Here is a 22091-nt window from a genome sequence, read left to right as displayed (position 1 = left end):
CCTCTCCCTAAACCTATAACCTAAACTCAATTCCCCAAACCTAAACCTAGACGTAATCCTAAACCTATAGCCTAAACTCAAATCCCTAAACCTTAACCTATAACCTAACCTAAACCTATACTTATAACCTAAAACTATTCCCAAATCCCAAAATCTATTACCTAAACCCATTCTCAAATCCAAAACCTATAACCTAAACCTGAACCCATTATCAAATCCCAAAACATATAACCTAAACCAAAACCAAAACCTATAACCTAAACCCGAACCCATTCTCAAATCCCAAAACTCAAACCGACACCTAAACCTAAACCTAAACCTAAACCTATAACCTAAAGTCAATTCCCTAAACCTCAACCTAGACCTAAATCTAAACCTATAGAGCCTAAACTCAAATCCCTAAACATTAACCTATAACCTAACCTAAACCTATACTTATAACCTAAAATTATTCCCAAATCCCAAAACCTATTACCTAAACCTAACCTTTCCCTAAACCTATAACCTAAACTCAATTCCCTAAACCTAAACCTAGACCTAATCCTCAACCTATAGCCTAAACTCAAATTCCTAAACCTTAACCTATAACCTAACCTAAACCTATACTTATAACCTAAAACTATTCCCAAATCCCAAAACCTATTACCTAAACCTAACCTTTCCCTAAACCTATAACCTAAACTCAATTCCCTAAAGTAAAACCTACACCTAATCCTAATCTCGACTTCCTAACCTAAACCTAAACCTAAACTTGAAAACCCAAACTTAAACCCAATCCCGAACCTGAACCCGATTTCCTAAACCTAAACCATAACCCATCCTCAAATCCAAAAACATATAACCTAAACCTAAACCAAAACCAAAACTTATAACCTAAACCCGAACCCATTCTCAAATCCTAAAACCTATAACCTAAACCAAAACCAAAACCAAAACCTATAACCTAAACCCGAACCCATTCTCAAATCCCAAAACCTATAACCTAAACCTAAACCTTAACCTAAACTTATAACCTATAACCTAAATCAAAACCTATAACCAAAACCAAAACCAAAACCTATAACCTAAGCCCGAACCCATTCTCAAATCCTAAAACCTATAACCTAAACCAAAACCTATAACCTAAACCAAAACCAAAACCTATAACCTAAACGTGAACTCATTCTCAAATTCCAAAACCTTTAACTTAAACCTAAACCTTAATATAAACCTATAACCTATAACCTAAATCAAAACCTATAACCTAAACCAAAACCATAACCTATAACCTAAACTCGAACCCATTCTCAAATTCAAAAACATATAACCTAAACCAAAACCTATAACCAAAACCAAAACCAAAACCAAAACCTATAACCTAAACCCGAACCCATTCTCAAATCCCAAAACCTATAACATAAACCTAAACCGTAACCTAATCCTATAACCTAAACTCAAATCCCTAAACCTTAACCTATAACCTAACCTAAACCTATACTTATAACCTAAAACTATTCCCAAATCCCAAAACCTATTACCTAAACCTAACCTGTCCCTAAACCTATAACCTAAACTCAATTCCCTAAACCTAAACCTACACCTAATCCTAATCTCAACTCCCTAACCTAAACCTAAACCTAAACTTGAAAACTCAAACTTAAACCCAATCCCGAACCTGAACCCAATTTCCTAAACCTAAACCTAAACCTAAACCAAAACATATAACCTAAACCTATAACCTATAACCTAAACCTTAACATAAACCTATAACCTATAACTAAAACATATAACCTAAACCCGAACCCATTCTCAAATCCCTAAACCTATAACCTAAACCTAAACCTTAACTTATAAGCAAAACCTATAACCTAAACCCGAACCCATTCTCAAATCCCAAAACCTATTACCTAAACCAAAACCAAAACCTATAACCTAAGCCCGAACCCATTCTCAAATCCCAAAACCTATAACCTAAACCTAAACATATAACCTAAACCAAAACCTATAACCTAAACCCGAACCCATTCTCAAATCCCAAAACCCAAACATAAACCTAAACCTAAACATAAAACCTAAACCTAAAACTATTCTCAAATCTCAAAACTTATAACCTAAACCTAACCTTTCCTTAAACCTATAACCTAAACTCAATTCCCTAAACCTAAACCTAGACCTAATCCTAAACCTATAACCTAAACTTAATTCCCTAAACCTTAACTTATAACCTAACCTAAACCTATACTTATAACCTAAAACTATTCCCGAATCCCAAAACCTATTACCTAAACCTAACCTCTCCCTAAACCTATAACCTTAACTAAATTCCCTAAACCTAAACCTACACCTAATCCTAATCTCAACTCCCTAACCTAAACCTAAACCTAAACTTGAAACCCAAACTTAAACCCAATCCCAAACCTGAACCCAATTTCCTAAACCTAAACCATAACCCATCCTCAAATCCAAAAACATATAACGTAAACCTAAACCAAAACCAAAACTTATAATCTAAACCCAAACCCATTCTCAAATCCCAAAACCTATAACCTAAACCAAAACCTAAACCTATAACCTAAGCCCGAACCCATTCTCAAATCCCAAAACTTATAACCTAAACCTAAACCTATAACCTATACTATAAATCAAAACCTAAACCTAAACTTATAACCTAAACCTATAACCTATAATCTAAACGTAACCTCTCCCTAAACCTATAACCTAAACTCAATTCCCTAAACTTAAACCTAGACCTAATCGTAAACCTATAGCCTAAACTCAAATCCCTAAACCTTAACCTATACTTATAACCTAAAACTATTCCCAAATCCCAAAACCTATTACCTAAACCCATTCTCAAATCCAAAACCTATAACCTAAACTTGAAACCATTACCAAATCCCAAAACCTATAACCTAAACCAAAACCAAAACCTATAACCTACACCTGAACCCATTCTCAAATCCCAAAACCCAAACCGACACCTAAACCTAAACCTATAACTTAAACTCAATTCCCTAAACCTCAACCTAGACCTAAACCTAAACCTGTAGCCTAAACTCAAATCCCTAAACCTTAACCTATAACCTAACCTAAACCTATACGTATAACCTAAAATTATTCCGAAATCTCAAAACCTATTACATAAACCTAACATTTCCCTAAACCTATAACCTAAACTCAATTCCCTAAACCTAAACCTACACCTAATCCTAATCTCAACTCCCTAACCTAAACTTAAACCTAAACTTGAAAACTCAAACTTAAACCCAATCCCGAACCTGAACCCGATTTCCTAAACCTAAACCATAACCCATTCTCAAATCCAAAAACCTATAACCTAAACCAAAACCAAAACCAAAACTTATAACCTAAACCCGAACCCATTCTTAAATCCCAAAACCTATAACCTAAACCGAAACCAAAACCTATAACCTAAACCCGAACCCATTCTCAAATTCCAAAACTCAAACATAAACCTAAACCTAAACATAAAACCTAAACCTAAACCTATAACTTAAACTCAAATCCTTAAACCTAAACCTAAACCTAATCCTATAACCTAAACTCAAATCCCTAAACCTTAACCTATAACCTAACCTAAACGTATACTTATAACCTAAAACTATTCCCAAATCCCAAAACCTATTACCTAAACCTAATCTTTCCCTAAACATATAACCTAAACTCAATTCCGTAAACCTAAACCTAAACCTAAACCTAAACCTATAGCCTAAACTCAAATCCCTAAACCTTAACCTATAACCTAACCTAAACCTATACTTATAACCTAAAACTATTCCCAAATCCCAAAACCTGTTACATAAACCTAACATTTCCCTAAACCATAACCCATTCTCAATTCCCTAAAGCTATAACATATAACCTAAACCTAAACCTAAACATAAACCTAACCTAAACTTATAACCTTTCCTAAAACCTTAACTTAAACCTAAACTTAAAACCTAAATGTATTCTCAAATCCTTAAACCCAAACCTACACCTAATCCTAATCTCAACTCCCTAACCTAAACCTAAACTTGAAAACCCAAACCTAAACCCAATCCCAAACCCGAACCCGATTTCCTAAACCTAAACCTTAACCTGTAATCAAGTTCCCAAAAGCTATAACCTATAACCTAAACCTTAACCTAAACCTAAACCAAAACCTATAACCTAAACCTTAACCTATAACCTAAACTTAATTATAACCTATAGCTTAACCTTAACCTAAACCTATAACCTAAACCAAAACCAAAATCTAAACCTATAATCATATGGTGAGACCATTTCTTTTGTGTCAATTTCATTCCTCTTTGAGTTTTTTTTTTTTTTAATTCATTAAGAAAAAAAAAGTGGTTATACGTGATGCACTTTTTTCACTGTCTTTCTTTTCTCCAATGGGCATTCTAATTTATGAATGACATGACTGTTTGTAGGATGATGGAATATACGAAGCTGTCGAAATTTCAGGGTGAAATCGAGCACATTTCTCTAATGAAGCCAAAGATTTGTATTTTCAGCATTATTGTAATTGTAACTGTAATTGATTGTAATTGTAATTAATTGAATGAAGAATTGTAATTGTAATTGAATGAATGAAGGATTGTAATTGTAATTGAATGAATGAATGATTGTAATTGAATGAATGAATGATTGTACAGGTGATAATTGAATGAACAGGTGGTAATTGAATGAACAAATGATTTAATTTTTCAATGTACAAAATAGCTACAGATATTGACCATAGCCACTAGTCAGACAGGTGTAGCCTTTTTAATTTTGGCATATTGCTACGGACTTTCAGCTACAAATAATATCCATAGCTGTTTGAAGTTTTTGCTACAAATATAATTGTTATGAATTATATCTGTAGCTATTTAAGATATAGCTATGGATTAAATCCGTAGCCAATAATCAGACAGGTGTAGCCTTTTAAATTTTGGCTTACTGCTATGGACTTTCGGCTACAAATAATATCCGTAGCTATTTAAGTTTTTTGCTACAAATATAATTGCTATGGATTTAATCCGTAGCCATTGACTTATCGTTATGGCACCTACAACGACGGTCGTGTTACGGACTAGCTACGGACTGAATCCGTAGCCATAGGTCTATGGCTACGGATTTAATCCGTAGCCTTTTTCCCTTTTTTAGTAGTGATTGTTGTCCATAGGAAATGGACAACTTCATCATGGTCATAACAGTGGTTCCCACCTTTCAGGAACCCTCGCTCAATATCCGGAGAGCTCCGACGCACATCCGGATCTGCTTCATCAATTTCGAGATAATATATAAAATGGGCCTATCCAAATGGTCAGGCCACTTCATCAATGAATCATATAGTATGAAGGAAAGAAGACTCACCAATTTTGCTAGCAAGGAGAGAAAGTGTGAGTGCTTGGAATGTCACCCTTTCTTTGAATAATGGATGCATATTCCACAATGCAATCTGAGAATGAGTAAGTTTTTTAATTTCACCGACAATGCATATGGGCACAGATTTACATATAAAGATTTTAAAGATTGTAAAACAGAGTAAATGGTTATATTAACTTCCAAGTATCGATTAAGAAGAAAAATGTAAATGATGATGGGAAAGAAATCTCGATATATTAAATTATTAAAGGACAATGAGACATACCAAGACTACAGGTGCCCAGAGTAAGATAACTGCATCAATGTTGTACCTAGCTGCATTGACAAAATAAAAAATTATACGAATGAAATAACAAAAAATGACAAAAGCTTGTATGGGTAACACATCATATATGCCAATGTACCAAAAAAAGAGGTGAAGGCAGATGCAAATTCTTGCATTTGGGCCCACGTAAATACTTGGAATTGGTTTCTTGTTGGAATCCATTTCCACCAAAAGAGACATTAAAAAAATAAAATCAACGAATCAAGCTAATGCTTACACTAAATAGAAAAATAAACAAGATGTGTTATGGAAGCTTGCAGCTCATACATTTTCTTTCAAATTCATAGGTTAGAATCTCGGTCATACCATATGATTCTTGTAAGAATGTGAGTTTTGCATGTATGTTATGTTCAGATCCACCAACAATCTAAAATATTTCACATCTGCGCTAAATCATTAGTATTATGAAACAATAAAAACACTTCATAAATGATAAAATCAGATGTATATTGGACCCAAGACTCCTCTAAACTACATAATGTGGACCAATCACTGCTACTTTCGGGTCGAACAAATCCATATTGTTTCTCCCAATCAAGCATCTTATAACACCTCTAAAGTAAGAGACAGGTCTTGCAATCGAGAAAAAAGTTTTTTTTCCCTTCCTTTTGTGCAAGATTCCAGTGTAGACAGTATGATCTAGAAAGCATGGCAACAACATCCATATGGGAGTATATACCTTGTCTATTTCAATGTCAAACAGTTGATTTAATCCATATGGGTGCAGAACATGGGATCAACAAATTGGCATAGCATATTATCTACCAAATACAGATATCTCCTTTCATATAAAAGCATATAAAAAAGAAAAAGAAAGAAAGAGAGACATGGTTCATACCATGTCCAAGAGGTTTTCTTCTAGTCTATCTATGACAAAAAGTAAACAATGATTTTCTGGTAGATGACAACAGTTAAGGTAGTTGACAAATTAGAAAAGGTGACAGCAAAAGTCATTACTTGTTCAGTCTACTTTTTAGTACCTGTTTCTCCATGTGAGATGTAGTTCTCCTACACAAGCCCTGTTAATGTCAAAGAATCTTAGCTAATGAGGGCCATCTTAAATGTGATTTTAAAGGTTTTTTTTCTCTATTTTTTCAATCTAAGTCCAGTGTACCCCACTGAAAAAGCCCCAAGGCTCAAGGCTCCTCACTTGAATAGAATTGCTTGCAGCTGCTTCCTACTTGTTTCAAGAGTTCATGTGAACATTCTGAAGCAGATACCGAGCAATTTTCAATCTGTTCTCTATGTATTTCAAGAAACACGTGTCTATGAATCAGAGGTCATGATTGCTCAACCAATCTGATTTTGGGACAATGACTTCAAGACAGTGGGTCACACAATTCAATCCGGTTTTAATTTCAATTCATGTATGTCTCATGTACATTGTCTGATGAAAGCCCATCCTTGCACCGAGTTTCTCCATTAGAACTAGGTAAATGGTCTACACATAAATCAAGTCAATACAAAAAATAAAAATAAAAAAAAAAAAATAAATAAAAACGAAACAAAACTAATCATACTCTTCTCACGAAGTTGGTAGCTGTCATAAATCAAGGATGGAATGGACCAAAATTTCCAAGGTGTAGCCTTTAAAAAAAAAAAAAAAATCTATCAGTAGATTAAGTTGAACCTAATGATGATGATGATGATGATCACTTTTAGATTCATTAGTGGATTAAACTAAACCTGGTGATGATGATGAAATGGAAAGCCACAAGTTCTAATGAAGACTATTGGCAAAACAGAAGTAACATGCAATGAATGGAGGGGGAAAAAAAAGCACACAAGAGTTTTCTTATGTGCAGCTGTAATTCTCTTGGATTTGCAACCCACCACATGAAACAGTAAATCTGCCCCAAACTATACATCAGGTACTAACTATGCCCCAACCAACAGTCTGACCTAAAGAAAACTAATGTGGGAGAGTTAAAATGACAGAAGGAAAAAAAGATGAAATGGAAATGCATGGAACAGCTCTAGAGATACCTATTATAAGCAACCTTTTGTTCCAACATACAATACCCATTCCTTCATCTACACATGAAAACAAAAGAATATCAAGAAAATAGAAATTTTATTACCAACCATTTTCTTGAGTCATATGATTATCATATATCCAAATTTTCTTTCCAGAAAAGGTACTTATATTGCCTGCTTATGCAGCTAATAAGAAAACACAAGTGAAAAGGTACTTATATTCATGTTTTAAATATGTAAACAAGCAACACTACTCTTAAAACAACATGAATGCAATTAAAACAGCCGCAGCCCCTGTGACCACAAACACTAGATTTTTTTTTAAGAGAGAGATAACTCAAAAACCAAATGGTATGGTTCATAACTAGCAATAACAAAACCCTAGTAAACACACTAATCATATAGTTTAAAAAAAGGGCAAAATGGGAAGCAACCATGGGCAATCAAATATTTTCAAGCATGAAGGAAACTGAATACAGCTCCCACTTTCAAAGACAAAAATTTAACTAAAAGCACGAATCATGCATTCAAGTAATAAAATTAAATCACTAACCCACTTGTCATCATGATCTCAGCTGAAATTAATTTTTTTTTAAAGTAAAAGAAAAAAGAAATAGATAGTTCAAAACCGCCTAACAAAATTCAACTAAAAACACCAATCACAAGGAGCAGCGGAAGGAAAGAAAAAACAACAAGCCACTGGTCCATCAATAATCTAAAAATAAGCTAAATTCAGAACACATATAGTATAAAATCGGTTTCCTAACCTGTGCATGGTGTATGGGTTAATTATCATGGGTCACATACAAACAAATCATGCATGTGGCACAACATTTTGGCAGTCTCTAGACTTTTCATCTAGCAGGCCCCGCTGCACATGGGCCATAGTCCGGAAAATCCCCCTATTGGTTAATCCTAGCTATCCAATGAGTTGAGCGTTTTCCCTTCCAATGTCCTCAATTGACAACATTCTCTTACACCCTCCCATTATGGATCAGTAGGAGTATCCCACGGCTGCAGCTTCGCAGCGGGGCCCACTGGGGGAATAGGATAACTAGCATGTGCACTCTGCACAGGCTAGATTCCCCATCATGTATAACAACCACACAGAAATTTTTAACTTCATCAAAAAATCACCTTCCCCATCGAATCGAATGGGCAAAAATAGATCAAATTCAAAAAAATTATACAATATGAAAAGGGAAAAAGAAAAGATATTCTAAAACAGAAAACCCTTGATTCGAAATAAGAAAAACTAGCTGAAACTCCGAATCGAACTCTCGATGGGGCAAATGTTGTCGTCGATCGGTGGAGGTGGTGGCGCTGGTGGAGCAAAGATGGTGGCTGCGGACGAAGTTTGTGGTCACAGCGGTTGCGGTTGGTGGAGGAGCCAAGGCGGTGATGAGGGTAGGATGAAAGGGGTTTCGAAAACCCTAACACATGGTGCGATCACAGATCAACGATGAATTTGCAGTAAAAGGGGGTTTTGAAAACCCTAACGAGAGAGAGAGAGAGAGAGAGAGAGAGAGAGAGAGGTTGGGAAACAGAGGGGCGGGCGTGCAAGAGATAGGGTTTGGGTTTTGGGAGAGGCACGGACGCGGGCGTGAGAGAGAGAAGGTTTAGGTTTTGGGAGAGGGGCGGGCACGTGAGGGAGATTTAAGGGATTTGGGTCGCGCGTGGGCAGGGTGACGAACGACACTTTTAAGTGCTTTGTTGTAGGTCTTGTGGGGCCCACCGTATTTATCTACTCCGTCCATTCATTTTAAAATATCATTTTAAGGGTTGATCCAAAAAATGAGTCAGATCAAAGCTGTAAGCGGACTACATAACATGTTAACGATAAAAATTTATTTATTTTATTTCTTATGGTGTGGTCTACTTAGACCTTTAATCTACATAATTTTTTGGCTCATCTACTGAAATTATATATTGGAATTGATGGGAGGTTTAGATCACATATATATTCCAATGGGCCCCATGGAGCCCCTTAAGCACCATCAATATCTAATAAGGTTATGGTGAGAGGTAGGTTTTAGCTACAGATAATTAACTTTTAGCTACAGATTAAGTCTGTAGTAAATATAGCTAAGGTTTATATTCATAGCAAAAAACTAACGTGGTCTGTATCCTTGCCTCTTTTTTTGGTAGTGCAACATGTGTGTTACATCACTTCTTGGGATTAGATGTCACAAATAGTCGCTCCATGAATATATTATGTTACATAAATCCCCTAATTGTATTGTTGTCTCACCTTGAGATGTTCGCATAAATATACGTTAATGTTGGATATACCGGCAAATCTTCATAGTGTGAGAATACGGGGCGAGTTGGATATTTTGAACTATATTGTGATAATGATTACTACGTATGATGAGCTGCACACACTTTGTTAGGCATGCATTCATATATATTGGTTGTGCATACTGATAGCTCTCGTAGTGGTGGAGTACGAAACGTATTAGAACCCTCACATTACTTTTATGAATCTCTTGAATTCTTGTTAATCTTAAAGGATAACCATTACTATGAGTGGGGCATTCACCCTCTCCAATCGTACAGATGATGCAGATGATGCACAAGTTGAAAATCTAGATAACCATCTCTCTATGGAAGATTATACTGAAAGAATAAGAAGATAGTTTTATATTTTCACTGCACACTCAATAATGTAATACGCTCTCATTGAGAGACCATTTGATAATTTGTTGAATTTTTTTTACTCTAATGAAATAATAAATATAGTCGATTATATTCTTGTAAATGGTTACCTTCATGAATGTATATGGATGTGACTTAAATAAGAAAAAATATGATGCGATTTTTAAAGCATCTAATTCATTCATTTATTAATTAACACCCAGTTTTCTTAGGCACGAGAATAAATTCTGACCGTGAAAATTCAGGATGTTACACATGTACTCTTCCATTTTTTAAAGATTGGACGTAAACTATCTTGGAAAACCATTGTCCAAATCATTTATGAGACCCATCTAGGTGAATCCCTAGGAAAAATAACTTTCACTAGTTGTAGGAGATCCAACCAACCTCCCATCACCTTGGACACCTCAGAGAAGCATCGTATGAAAGGCGGTTGATCTTGGAGTTGAGGCCTTGGCAAAGCATCAGTATCATGATTGGGGGAGCACCAGGGAGTTGATTAAAGCACGAGAAAACGATGATTAAGCTACCCAAGAAGGTGCTACAAAAGGGGCTAAATCTGAAAAGTAAGTTGTCAATTGTAAGAGTACTAGTTTATTATCTTTCATTGTATTGGATTAAGGGTAAGAGTTTGTAAACCCAAACCCGAGCTATATTCTTGTGTAGGACCTTGGCCTTTGTGTAGGGCCTAAATCCTACGTTCTTGTGTAGGAACTTGACTCTTGCATAGGTCCTAAATTTTCGGGTTCTTCTGTAGGACGTTAGCTCGGGAGTAGAGCCTAAATTTTAGACTCCTTGTGTAGGGTTATAAAGGTTTGAGTTGAACCTGATTTTTAAAACCTCTGATAGTAAAATCCGGTATTCTCATGGGTTGAGTGCGTTTACTGAGAGTAGAATAGGTAATTAGCCAAACCACTATATATGATTGTGTTTGGGATTGTCATATGCATACTTGTTTAATTATGCTTATATGTTTGAATGCTTAATTATGTATGCATGATTAGATGAGTATTTAGTGTTAATAGTTATCACATCCCACACACACATACATTATCTTGATATATACTAGTTGCTTATTTGTAAATCATTTATAGTCTATGTGATTGGGCCATCTATTGGCTTGGAAGCCTTAGAGTTATATTGCCTTAGTTTAATTGGAAATTAGTTTAATTTAGGCAATTATGATTTTAAAAGGCATAAATTTAAATAGGTCCTAATTACCCCCTCCAGGAAATAGCCTTCATTCCTTAGCCCCGCTAAGCTTCCACAAGCTCAGCCGTGGTAATCTCATTATACCATAGGCTCACAGTTTCAATTTTGGCCTTAGTGATCCTATGATATGTTCAGATTAGTAAGATACTTCGCTTAGATCTGAATTTCTATCATCTCTTACTGCATGAATCAGGCCCAAAATACATTTTTTTATTTTTATTTTTATTTTTAAAGTCGATCTCCTTTCTATCCTTGAAATTTTTCTACGAGAGATCTCTCAAATGCCGAAATCAACCTTCAACCTCACCCATAACAACGTAAGGCGATCTTCCAACCTTTTCCTTAACCAAGAGAACCTAAACCAAAGCACAAGTGATTTATTTTATTTATAATTCAGAAAATTAAAAATTTAACCTATTTAACTAAGTTTTATGTGTACCAGGAAGGAACGGTGAAAAAAAGAAAATAGTTGGCGATCATATACTCATCAGGATATATTGAAGAGGTAACTCACGCCACAAAAACTGGCCAACCTTCCGTATAATCATACAATAAGATTACGTACAAAAATGTAAATAAATATATTAAAAAAAAAAAAAAAAACGAGTATAAGATACCCTTCACATCGATCCCTGCGGGTGTAAAGATGAAACAGATCCAGACCCGGAACCTGAAATTCTGTTCCCATGGAACAAATCCGATAAATAATTCTCTAAATCTTCTGGTGCAAATCTCACAAATTTGCCACTCTCGCCTCTCAAAAGAACCCGATACTTTTCATAAAATGCCCGATACACTGGCACGATCTTCTTGGCCACCGAAACTTTAATCTCGTCCCTTAATTTTCCATCCGGCACAACCCACCCAGATTGGCTCCGATATGCGGCTTCGAAAGCCGAATTGAACTCCCGAAAACGCTCTTTCACTTTCTGGGGTTCCATTTCGTAAGTCGGATTCTGTGGCAATGCGGAAGCCACCTTGCTCCATGCCATCCGCTCGTAATTCGCCACATACTGCCGGACTTTCGACTCATGCTTGGAAATCCAGTCAGCGCCGAGTATGTACCGTAGATCACAGCCTCGTACTTTTGATACAACGTATTGTAGATTGTTAGCGAGGAAGAGATACAACAATCCAACGTCTTTGTATAGCTCGGCTTTTCCGTCCAGCTTGCGAAGAAGGACCAAGATCAGCCATTCGAGTCTGCTCGAGATCGACGACAGTGGATTCTCTGCTGTGAGTGAATTTTGGAGCATTGCCTCAGGCATTGGATGCTGCACTTGCAATGGATAGTCAGCTAAGATATTTGCAAGGGCTTCTTTGTAGTCACCGAGGAAACATAAATAGTTCATTACGTAACGGGTGAGTGGGTGAAGCCCACCGCCTGAGATGGGTGATCGTGATGAATCCTTCTGCATTGATGATTCGAATTCAGCCAGCATGGATCGGACTCCGTCACTGAGTTCGATGAGAGAATTGATGGCCTTTGTTTTGATGGTGGATGTCAATTCATAGGAGAAGATCGAATCTACATAGGGCCAGAGCTCGGAGATTGCGTCATAGAGGTCCAAGAATCGGAACATCTTCTCAGGTGATTTCTTGCATTTTGCGACGGTTTCCGGGAATGCAAAGAGGTGGGTCGCAGCATCCTTGGCGATCTCAGAGAAGCAGGATTCTTTGATCGTGTTTGAGTTTGTGAAGACGTAATAACATAGGATCCGTTCGCCGTAGAAGAGTGTTTTAACAGCAATCTTTGACACGTTCACCCAGTTCTTTATCTTGTGTTCTAAGACCTCCCAGTCCATCTTCAGTATATGATTGGAACTCATCTGTTGGAATCCGAGCCGATAGATTCCTTCATCCACGATCGATTTTCTCATGATTTTGTATATCTTCGCGCATTCCATGCCATACCCAGATGAGATCATGCACTGGGCAATGGCTTGGAGATCTTCCATGGCGATCGATGCCACCCGTTCGACCTCCTGGATTGACTTCCCGGCAATCTGGATCTCATCCTCGGACCCCATATCTTCTTCATAATCTGAGAGGTTCGATCTCTTCCCAGTCGAACTGCGACCGGACACAGACTCTGGATCCAGCTGATCGCGATTAATGACCAGGATCTGATAGAATTCCTTCTCGAGCAGCTTCATTGCAGTCTGCATGAGAGTTCGAGCATGGACAAGCTTCTGAGATCTGGAGTTATGGTTCACATAGAAATGCATGGATCGCTGGACGTCTCTCACCGATTGTAGGAATTCTCTCGCTTCATGGCGGTTTTCGTAGAAGAGAGAAGTGATCTTAGAGTAGGAAGATGACTCTGTGTCCCACTTGGAGATAATGGATTCGGCAGTGGCAATGGTTCCGTCTATCATCGATTCGGAGAAGGAGAGATGGAGAGGAGAGGAGGGACGAGTATGCAAAGGAGAGGAGGGAATAGAAGAGGAAGGAGATTTTGAGTGGTGGTGGAAGAAGAGAGTCCTCATTCCCTTGGTCGCCATGTGAGTTATTTGATGAGATTTGCGAGGGTGTTTTTGGGTGGTTGTATGTGATTGTGTTGTATTAGGACCGGGAAGAAACGATGCTGTTGTAGTTCCTGGTGTTTTGGAGAGAGAGAGATAGAGATCTGGAGGTGTTTTTATAGAGAGAGGGAGGATGGAAGGGTTCTTTGAAACGAGTGGACGGTCAGAGAAGATGGTAGACTACGGGACGCGTTCGCCGTGTATCGGTCTCGAAACGACGAAAATAGAGTCGGGATCCTCTGTTATCAGGTCAACAGAGAATTCCTGTTACCCTAATGGTTTGGCGTCCGAAGCTGTTTTTCATTATTTTTACTTTTTTAGTGAATGGTGACGTGGACCAATCAGAATTAGGGTATCAGAAATTCTCTGTTGACCTGATAACAGAGGATCCGGACTCACGAAAATAACCTTGCTTCCGTTGATATTTTCTTCGGTCCCATCAGCGGGCGAAAGATAAAAGGCGGCTAGAGAAAAGGACCCGACCTCAACCAAGACGGTGCGGCCCTTACGGCTAGGTTACCGTGAGGCCGACCTTGATGGTTTTATTTTGTATCCACGCGGTCCATCCGATTTTTCCAGATTATTTTAGGTATTACCTCAAAAATGAAAGAGATCCAATTATCAGGTGGACCATACCATCAGAAACAGTGATGAGTGACCATTAACGGGCCATAAAAGTTTTGGATTAATTGATATTTGTTTTTCCCGTTCATCCAGGCCTATGTGTTATCAAAAGATTGGATGGTAAATAACACTACAGAAACATTAAGGTGCGCCCTAATAAGTTTTTAATGGTAAATGGTCATAGACCTCTGTTTCTTATTTTATGGTCCACCTGATAATTGGATCTGCTTCATTTTTGAGGTAATGCCTAAAATGATCAGGAAAAACGGATAGACGGCATGGATGCATAACATACATATCAAGGTGGGCCCCACAGTTATCCCACGGTAAGGGCCGCACCATCTTAGGTGAGGCCGGGGTCTCACCTAATCGGCTAATCCGCACTCTTTTGAAAGTGAAACATCGAGCGGAGCATTTGAGATAGCATACCGGGGCCTCGATAAATAAAAGTGGACCCCATGGTTCGGTGATCCACACCGTTGGGAGAAATCTCGCCGGTTGGAAAAGATATCCGAACGTCCACTCTCTAGCTTTTTTCAGTTGAACGTGGATCAGTGATGTATTTCCCTTTCTCAACTGTCTATTTGCATGCCATCGTCAGTTGGAGTGTGAGGGTTTTCCCATCAAGCATGCATTCATTCCATGGTCCAGCTATGGCGGAATATTAGTTCAGCTGTCATATTCCATGGGCCTGATGAAAATAGGAAAATAATGTCTTTCTTAGATAGTACTTTTTATTTTTGGCTTAGCTGGTTACTACACACCCATGTCGGTACACACACACACTCCATGTTAGCCACCCCCACTAGGGATCGATACCAAGACGCACGTGTAAGAGATCTCTACCATTCATCTAGTAGGCCCTGCCATTGATCAACCGTTCGTATATATGATTTTTGGGATGGCCAGTGAACATAAGATGGCTCACCTGATGGACGGAGTGGATGTTATATAAACAAGAGGTGGACCCCACAGAGCTGAGGTATTTTACCCACCGCTTACAAGAGTTTACGGTTTGATTCACCTGAGCATAAATTTGAACGGTTTGATTTGAGGTACTTGTACAACGCGTTTACAATTCCTTGCCACAGCCCTATCAACCATCACACGCTGAGTCGCTGACAGCCGTTCAGCGCATTTCCGTTAAAAACTAAAATCCAAAGAGCTGTAACATTATAGAAATTGTATTAGACGAGAGATCATTTATCGCCAGGACATGGATTAGGTGATGAGCACCTGGTTGGTAAGATGACATGGTGAGATTTGATCAGTGGAGCCGAAAACTTTGAGATGTCCAGTGCCAAAAAATTTTCAAAAGACTGGGCCCATCTCTGATAGTGTAAGCCCCACCACCTAAATCTCACCAGACATTACACCACCGAGGAGAGTCGCTAGCTCCTCGTAACCCAATCGGCATCTTAGTTTTGATTACGAGGTGTGATTTGATGGGAGGCACGTAAGAGTGGCGGAAAGTCTTAAAAAGGTCCGGCCTATCCCTAACAAAATAAGGATTTTGACCGTATTTACCACGTAGTTTGTGTAAAATATCTAACCTTATTCAACCTGTCAAATATCACAAGAGTGGCTCTCTGTCAAGCTTAAATTACTTGGACCAAAATACCCTTGTCCTTGTTTGATTAGTTTTATTATTTTTTAAGGAATAAGAAGTTACATCGTATTTAATGCTAAGAAAGTGATGTGTACATACTCCTTTTTTGTGCATTGGCAAGGACCAAACTAGTAGGGCCCACATGGATGTTTAAGTATAATTCATGCCACCCATCCTTTTTATCATGTCATTTTAGGGCTAAGGCCCAAATATCAGCCTTAGCCAGAGCTCGTGTTGGCCACATAATAGAAAATAATGGTGACAATGGAACCCACTGTTGAAACTTTCAAGGCTCACTGTGATGCTTGTTAGAAGTGGACACTTCCTAAGTAAGGACTTTTTGGCCCACGACGAGCAGGCCGACAGGATGGAGAGAATGGATCACCCCATTGTGGACATATCAGCTCGATCCAACGCTCGTGTGGGCTAGAAAAAAGAAAATAATGGTGGGGTCACATTGATGTATGTGTATAATCCATACCACCTATCCTTTTTGGGCCCACAGCGAGCCGGCAGACAAGGTGAAGGAACGGATCACCCCATTGTGGGCCTTAGGCTATTATACCAATGGGTATCCTTTCATTTGGTAGTAAAGGAAGTGAACATGCAACAACTGCGACCCATATAATATGACAACCATAACCCATATAATATGATAACTACGATCTATGACAACTACAACCCATATAATAATATGACAACCACGATTCAGGCAACATGACAACCATGACCCATATAACATGGCAACTACGACACATGCAAACCACGACCCATATAACATGACAACCACGACCCTTATAACATGACAACTACGATCCATGACAACTACGACCCATATAACATGACAACCACGACCCATATAACATGACAACCATGACCCATATATACATGAGATATTCAGTATCTACGTATGTCATGTACTAACTTTGATGGGCCGTGGTTCATTACAACCACAACCCATATAACAGAACAATCATGACCTATATAACATAACAACTACGACCCATGACAACCACGACCCATATAACATGACAACCACGACCCATACCTCATGACAACCACGACCCTTACCGCATTACAACCACCTGATGCGACCTATGCTACGATATAGATATCGTTTGCACAACTATGGCGTGACTTGCACCAACTTGGTGAGTACATAGGATATTCGATATCTACGTATGTTATGTACTAACTTTGATGGACGGTATCTTACGTGCACCAACTTGGTAAGTACATAGGATAAACGATATCTACGTATGTCATGCACTAACTTTGATGGACGGTATCTTATGTGCACCAACTTGGTGAGTATATGGGATAAACGATATCTACATATGTCATGTAGTAACTTTGATAGATGGTAAGGTTCTTATGTGCAAGTTACGCCATCGTCGTGCGTATGTAGACATATGGAACGTAGTTGGCATATGGGTCATAGTTATCATGTTATATGGGTCGTGGTTGTCATGTTATATGGGTCGTAGTTATCATTTCCTGCTCTCAGATTGCATCACAACCACGACCCATACCTCATGACAACCACGACCCTCACCACATCATAACCACGACCCTCGTGGTTGTCATTTCCTGCTCCCAGATTATATGACAACCATGACCCTTACCTTATAACAACCACGATCCTTACCACATTACAACCACGACCCTCATAGTTGTCATGTTATATGAGTTGTGGTTGTCATTTCCTACTCCCAAATTGCATGACAACCATGACCCTTACTATGCCAAAATCGCTAATTTGCGATGGACCAAATCCGTCGTAAAACCAAATAAACGACGGATTTCGACCGTCGCTGTTTACTGGGTTGTTTTTTTTTTCGACGGATAAAATCCATCGTTCAATCTGCGACGGATAACGTCCGTCGTTTCATAGCGACAGATAAGATCCGTCGTAAAAAATAAAAAATCCGTCGGTAAAATTCAAAAAATCAGTCATTACTAAAAATATTAGCGACGGATAAGATCCGTTGCTAATATGAGTAAGCGACGGACCTCAAATCCATCGTTGATTTTCAACGGTCAGAAATTAGCGACGGATAAGATCCGTCGCTAATATGAATAAGCGACGGACCTCAAATCCGTCGTTGACGTTCAACGGTCGGAAATTAGCGACGGATAAGGTCCGTCGCTAATATGAGTAAGCGACGGACCTCGAATCCGTCGTTGGTTGTTTATGTTCACAAATTAGTAACGGATTTGTTCCGTCGCTAAAATATCTGTAAATAAAACAAAATATTGATAAATTATTATTATTATTATTTTAGTCTTGCACCTGATAGTCATTTAAAAAATAATTCACACTACTGTTTGATAAGAATCCTATTCACAAAATTGGTAACAACTCAATTCAATAAAAGAGGAAATGACCCAAGTGGCCCACTCCAACAAAAATTGACTTACCCTACTAACTAAACATTTCCCCCTCTTAAACTAGGAACCGTACAAAAGAAATTACCCAGAACTTCAACTGTTGACTATGCCTTGCCTTGAATTGGCTACTTAGTATCTACTCTTGTTCAACCTTCTTTTGAGCCATTCCTACATATATTACAAATAACCAGATTCAATCCAAGAAAAGAATAGTTTAGTCAACCCTTCATATATTACAAATAACCAGCTCAAATCCATGAAATGTGAAGAGTTTAATCAACTGAAACCAATTAACAAAATAAAAGATTAGAATTCATCCTAGCCATTAGAGGTTCAGGTAAGAGCATTTCTTAACTTCATAGCATTCACTGGGAGAGCACAATACAGTTTGAAAGGATCTTTAGATGTTGGAATCAATACACAACAGTGCAAGGCAATCTGCATTTAATGCACTAGTGTCTAACGACATGACCAAAGGAAAGTGTAGGAACTGGGAAATTCCTATTTCCCAACAATTCGAACTCTTTTATGAGCAGGGATAATGCATCAAGTTCAGCTAAGTTGGACTGTAGGTTATTGTCCAGCCAATGGACAACTTCTAACCTGTCGTGCATGCAACATCCAACTTGTCCAAAAGGTGGGCCTACCATGAGGAGCACCTTGTGCAAAAATCAGCACAATCCATGCATCAGATGAACCCTATATGTATAGATGTCCTAGCCCATAATTCAGGCTGGTCCCACATGCATGTTGACTGTTTGGGACCACATGAAGAAACTTGATTTGTATACGAAAATATCATGTGTTTAGTCAAGCACATATTGTCTATTTGAAAGGGAAAAAAAAGGAGAAAATGTACCCATTTAAATAGATATCCATGGTTTAGATTCCATGTATATGAGAGATTCATGCTAAAGATCCTAGCAACCAATGAATAAATAGAGAGGCAAACAATTCCAGAGCTAAGGAAGAGCTCTAGGTGTAATGGAAAAGAAGAAAAGATAAATAGATCCCCAAACATGCATTACAACTAAAACAAATACTGTTAGTAGTAAAATACAAGAATTTGGAGATCAAACTAAAGAAAAGAATCCAATGCATGTGCAGTTCATTACCAATGTCCTTGTAAAATCTCACCTGAATCAGTTGATTTCAATGACTGTTAAGTTGGGGAAAAAAAACCATGATTGTCATTTGCATTAACATCTTCAGTTTTGCCATAACCATCACCATTGGAGTCAGCCATGTATGCTGTAAAAGATACAAAACTTGAAAATGCCCACAGAAGTGCTTAATGCAAGTGCAAGGGATGATATTAGACTAAAAAAATCCCAGATAACTTTGGAATGAAAAAATAAGGAAAAAAATAGCAAATTCAATCACATAAACTGAACACTTGCAACCGTCCATCACACAAATCGCATTAAAAGAAGAAAAAATAAACATTAAACTATCCATTCATTTCCTTCCAAAACATGCCAGGTTGGTATTTGTTAAATCTGAATTCCAAAGTATGAATCTGAAGTTGGAAAACTAGTGGTGAATGGATGTTTGGTTTATCCAAAAGGTATCTAGTTTGAAGCTGAAAGGCATAAAAAGTACATCTTCCAAGTTCTTTTACTCGGTCTTCCACTCAAAACAAAATGTTTACTATTGATCCTAGTATTATCTACTACATACTAGTAACATACACCAATATTGGGGCACCATACCATAAGCTACAAAATTTCATGTCCCCCTAAACAAGGCATCCTCCATTGATAACATATATATATATATATATATATATATATATATATATATATATATAATAAGTTTTTTTTTTTTTCATTTACATTCACAAATACATTCATCATCCATCAAACTATTAACAACATTTACAAAAAATAAAATATATCCAACCAACTCTTAATAATAATTTGCAACTTAACCTACTGGGAACCGTTATGCACCATAATGTCTTATGGCAGAGCGGGTTTTGAGGAGTTACAAGTTGACCCTAACGACAGCATATAAATGAAGCGATAAAGATATAAATGATTTGAGATTAATTAAAGGTTTCGAGAACTTACATCCACCTCGCTCTTATTGCCAAGTAGTCCCGACGAAAATGCATCCATACTACGAGAAGGGAAAAAAAATAAAAATTTTATGGCTGCACCGATACGGTCTAGTATGAACGGCTGCCTACGTACCCAATGTTTAGAAGATTGGGATCAAGCCACTACGTAGTTCTTAATATTTAAATCAGAACATTTTACGCATAAGCAAAGAAAAAATTAAAATAAATCATAATAGAAATGTGTACCTTCTGTCACGCATAAGAAGATGAAAAGCTGAAACAAATCACTAGATTAGTCAAGCAAAACTACTAAATAATTCAAGATAAAGATTTAGTCAAATAATATCCAAAATAGCCTCAAACACAATCTATATGTCCTGACCAAATTACAAAAATATGTTCTTGACTTAGGAAAAGTTTTAAGTAAACTCCTTTAATATCTATGTTTTCATCAGCACTCTAGGCCAAACGAGAACATCACCCACGTCACAATCGGCTAACGTCTTCTCAATGTCACCAAACACATTCGCACTGGGAACTTTAACAACATCCAATATAACTTTGATGCAATCTGGAGGGATGCCTGCATTATCTCTAATCAGACGCCCACGTGCAACAACTCGACTACAAATATCTGTCAAATGACAGATTTGTTCCACCCGTAGAAGTGGAGGTGGAGGTGGAGCTGACTCATCACGATGACTTGAGGTATCGCCAGATCGAAAAAATGCCTACAAGAAATAATTTTTATTATTTTCATGGATAAAATAGTAACTGTACATTATTCTTTTATTGTTAAAATACCTGAGAACCAGCAGTGCCTAGAAAGCATTGCATTGGTTGAACTGGAGTATTTATTTGATTCTGAACTTCAAGAAAACGTTCTCCAATGGTCAATATCATGTCCTTTCACTCATTGATCTTGTTTTCCATTTGCTCTTTTAATACAATCATCGATGCTTTAACCTCGGCAATTTCGCCCTTTCCTTCTCTAATTTCATTAATGTAAGGGGTTGAAGCAATAATGGTAGTTTTTGCAATATGACCCAACCCCCTTACACGTCCTCTTTTATCAAGACGACAAACCTAAATGATAATCAACTATTATTAGTAATGCATGTATATTATAATAAAAAATGTTCAGAAAGCTAAGTATGTCAAAGTGAAGAGAATGAATGAAAAACCTGTGCAACCGGGTCGTGATTTAAATCATTATGTATACAAGCCGGGTCAATGGCAACTATGTCTTTTATTTTTTCCGTTGTGATGCTCAGCTCCTGTGAAGGGAGAGACCCATCGGATCTAGTATGAGTTGCCAGAAATAATTCAGTTCTTCTGATTTAAGTATCTGGA

At 37.7% G+C, this 22091-nt stretch overlaps 1 protein-coding gene and 1 long non-coding RNA gene across 2 annotated transcripts; both read right to left on the bottom strand.

Moving 5' to 3' along the window:
• Nucleotides 1-12147: 12147 nt before the first annotated feature.
• Nucleotides 12148-14031, bottom strand: LOC131254157 (exocyst complex component EXO70H1-like). The gene has a single exon (XM_058255160.1). It carries the CDS (start codon nucleotides 14029-14031, stop codon nucleotides 12148-12150), a length of 1884 nt encoding a protein of 627 aa, XP_058111143.1.
• Nucleotides 14032-20785: 6754 nt separating this feature from the next.
• On the bottom strand, nucleotides 20786-22058 carry LOC131253893 (uncharacterized). The gene is made up of 3 exons (XR_009175337.1): nucleotides 21923-22058; nucleotides 21543-21824; nucleotides 20786-21012 (listed from the first exon to the last, which is right to left on the bottom strand). It is a non-coding gene; the product is annotated as an uncharacterized LOC131253893 (long non-coding RNA).
• Between the last annotated feature and the right edge of the window lie 33 nt (nucleotides 22059-22091).

Source organism: Magnolia sinica, chromosome 8 (genome assembly GCF_029962835.1).
Source record: "Magnolia sinica isolate HGM2019 chromosome 8, MsV1, whole genome shotgun sequence".
In the NCBI taxonomy this organism is placed as follows: Eukaryota; Viridiplantae; Streptophyta; class Magnoliopsida; order Magnoliales; family Magnoliaceae; genus Magnolia; species Magnolia sinica.
This window is presented reverse-complemented; position numbering and strand designations above follow the sequence as displayed.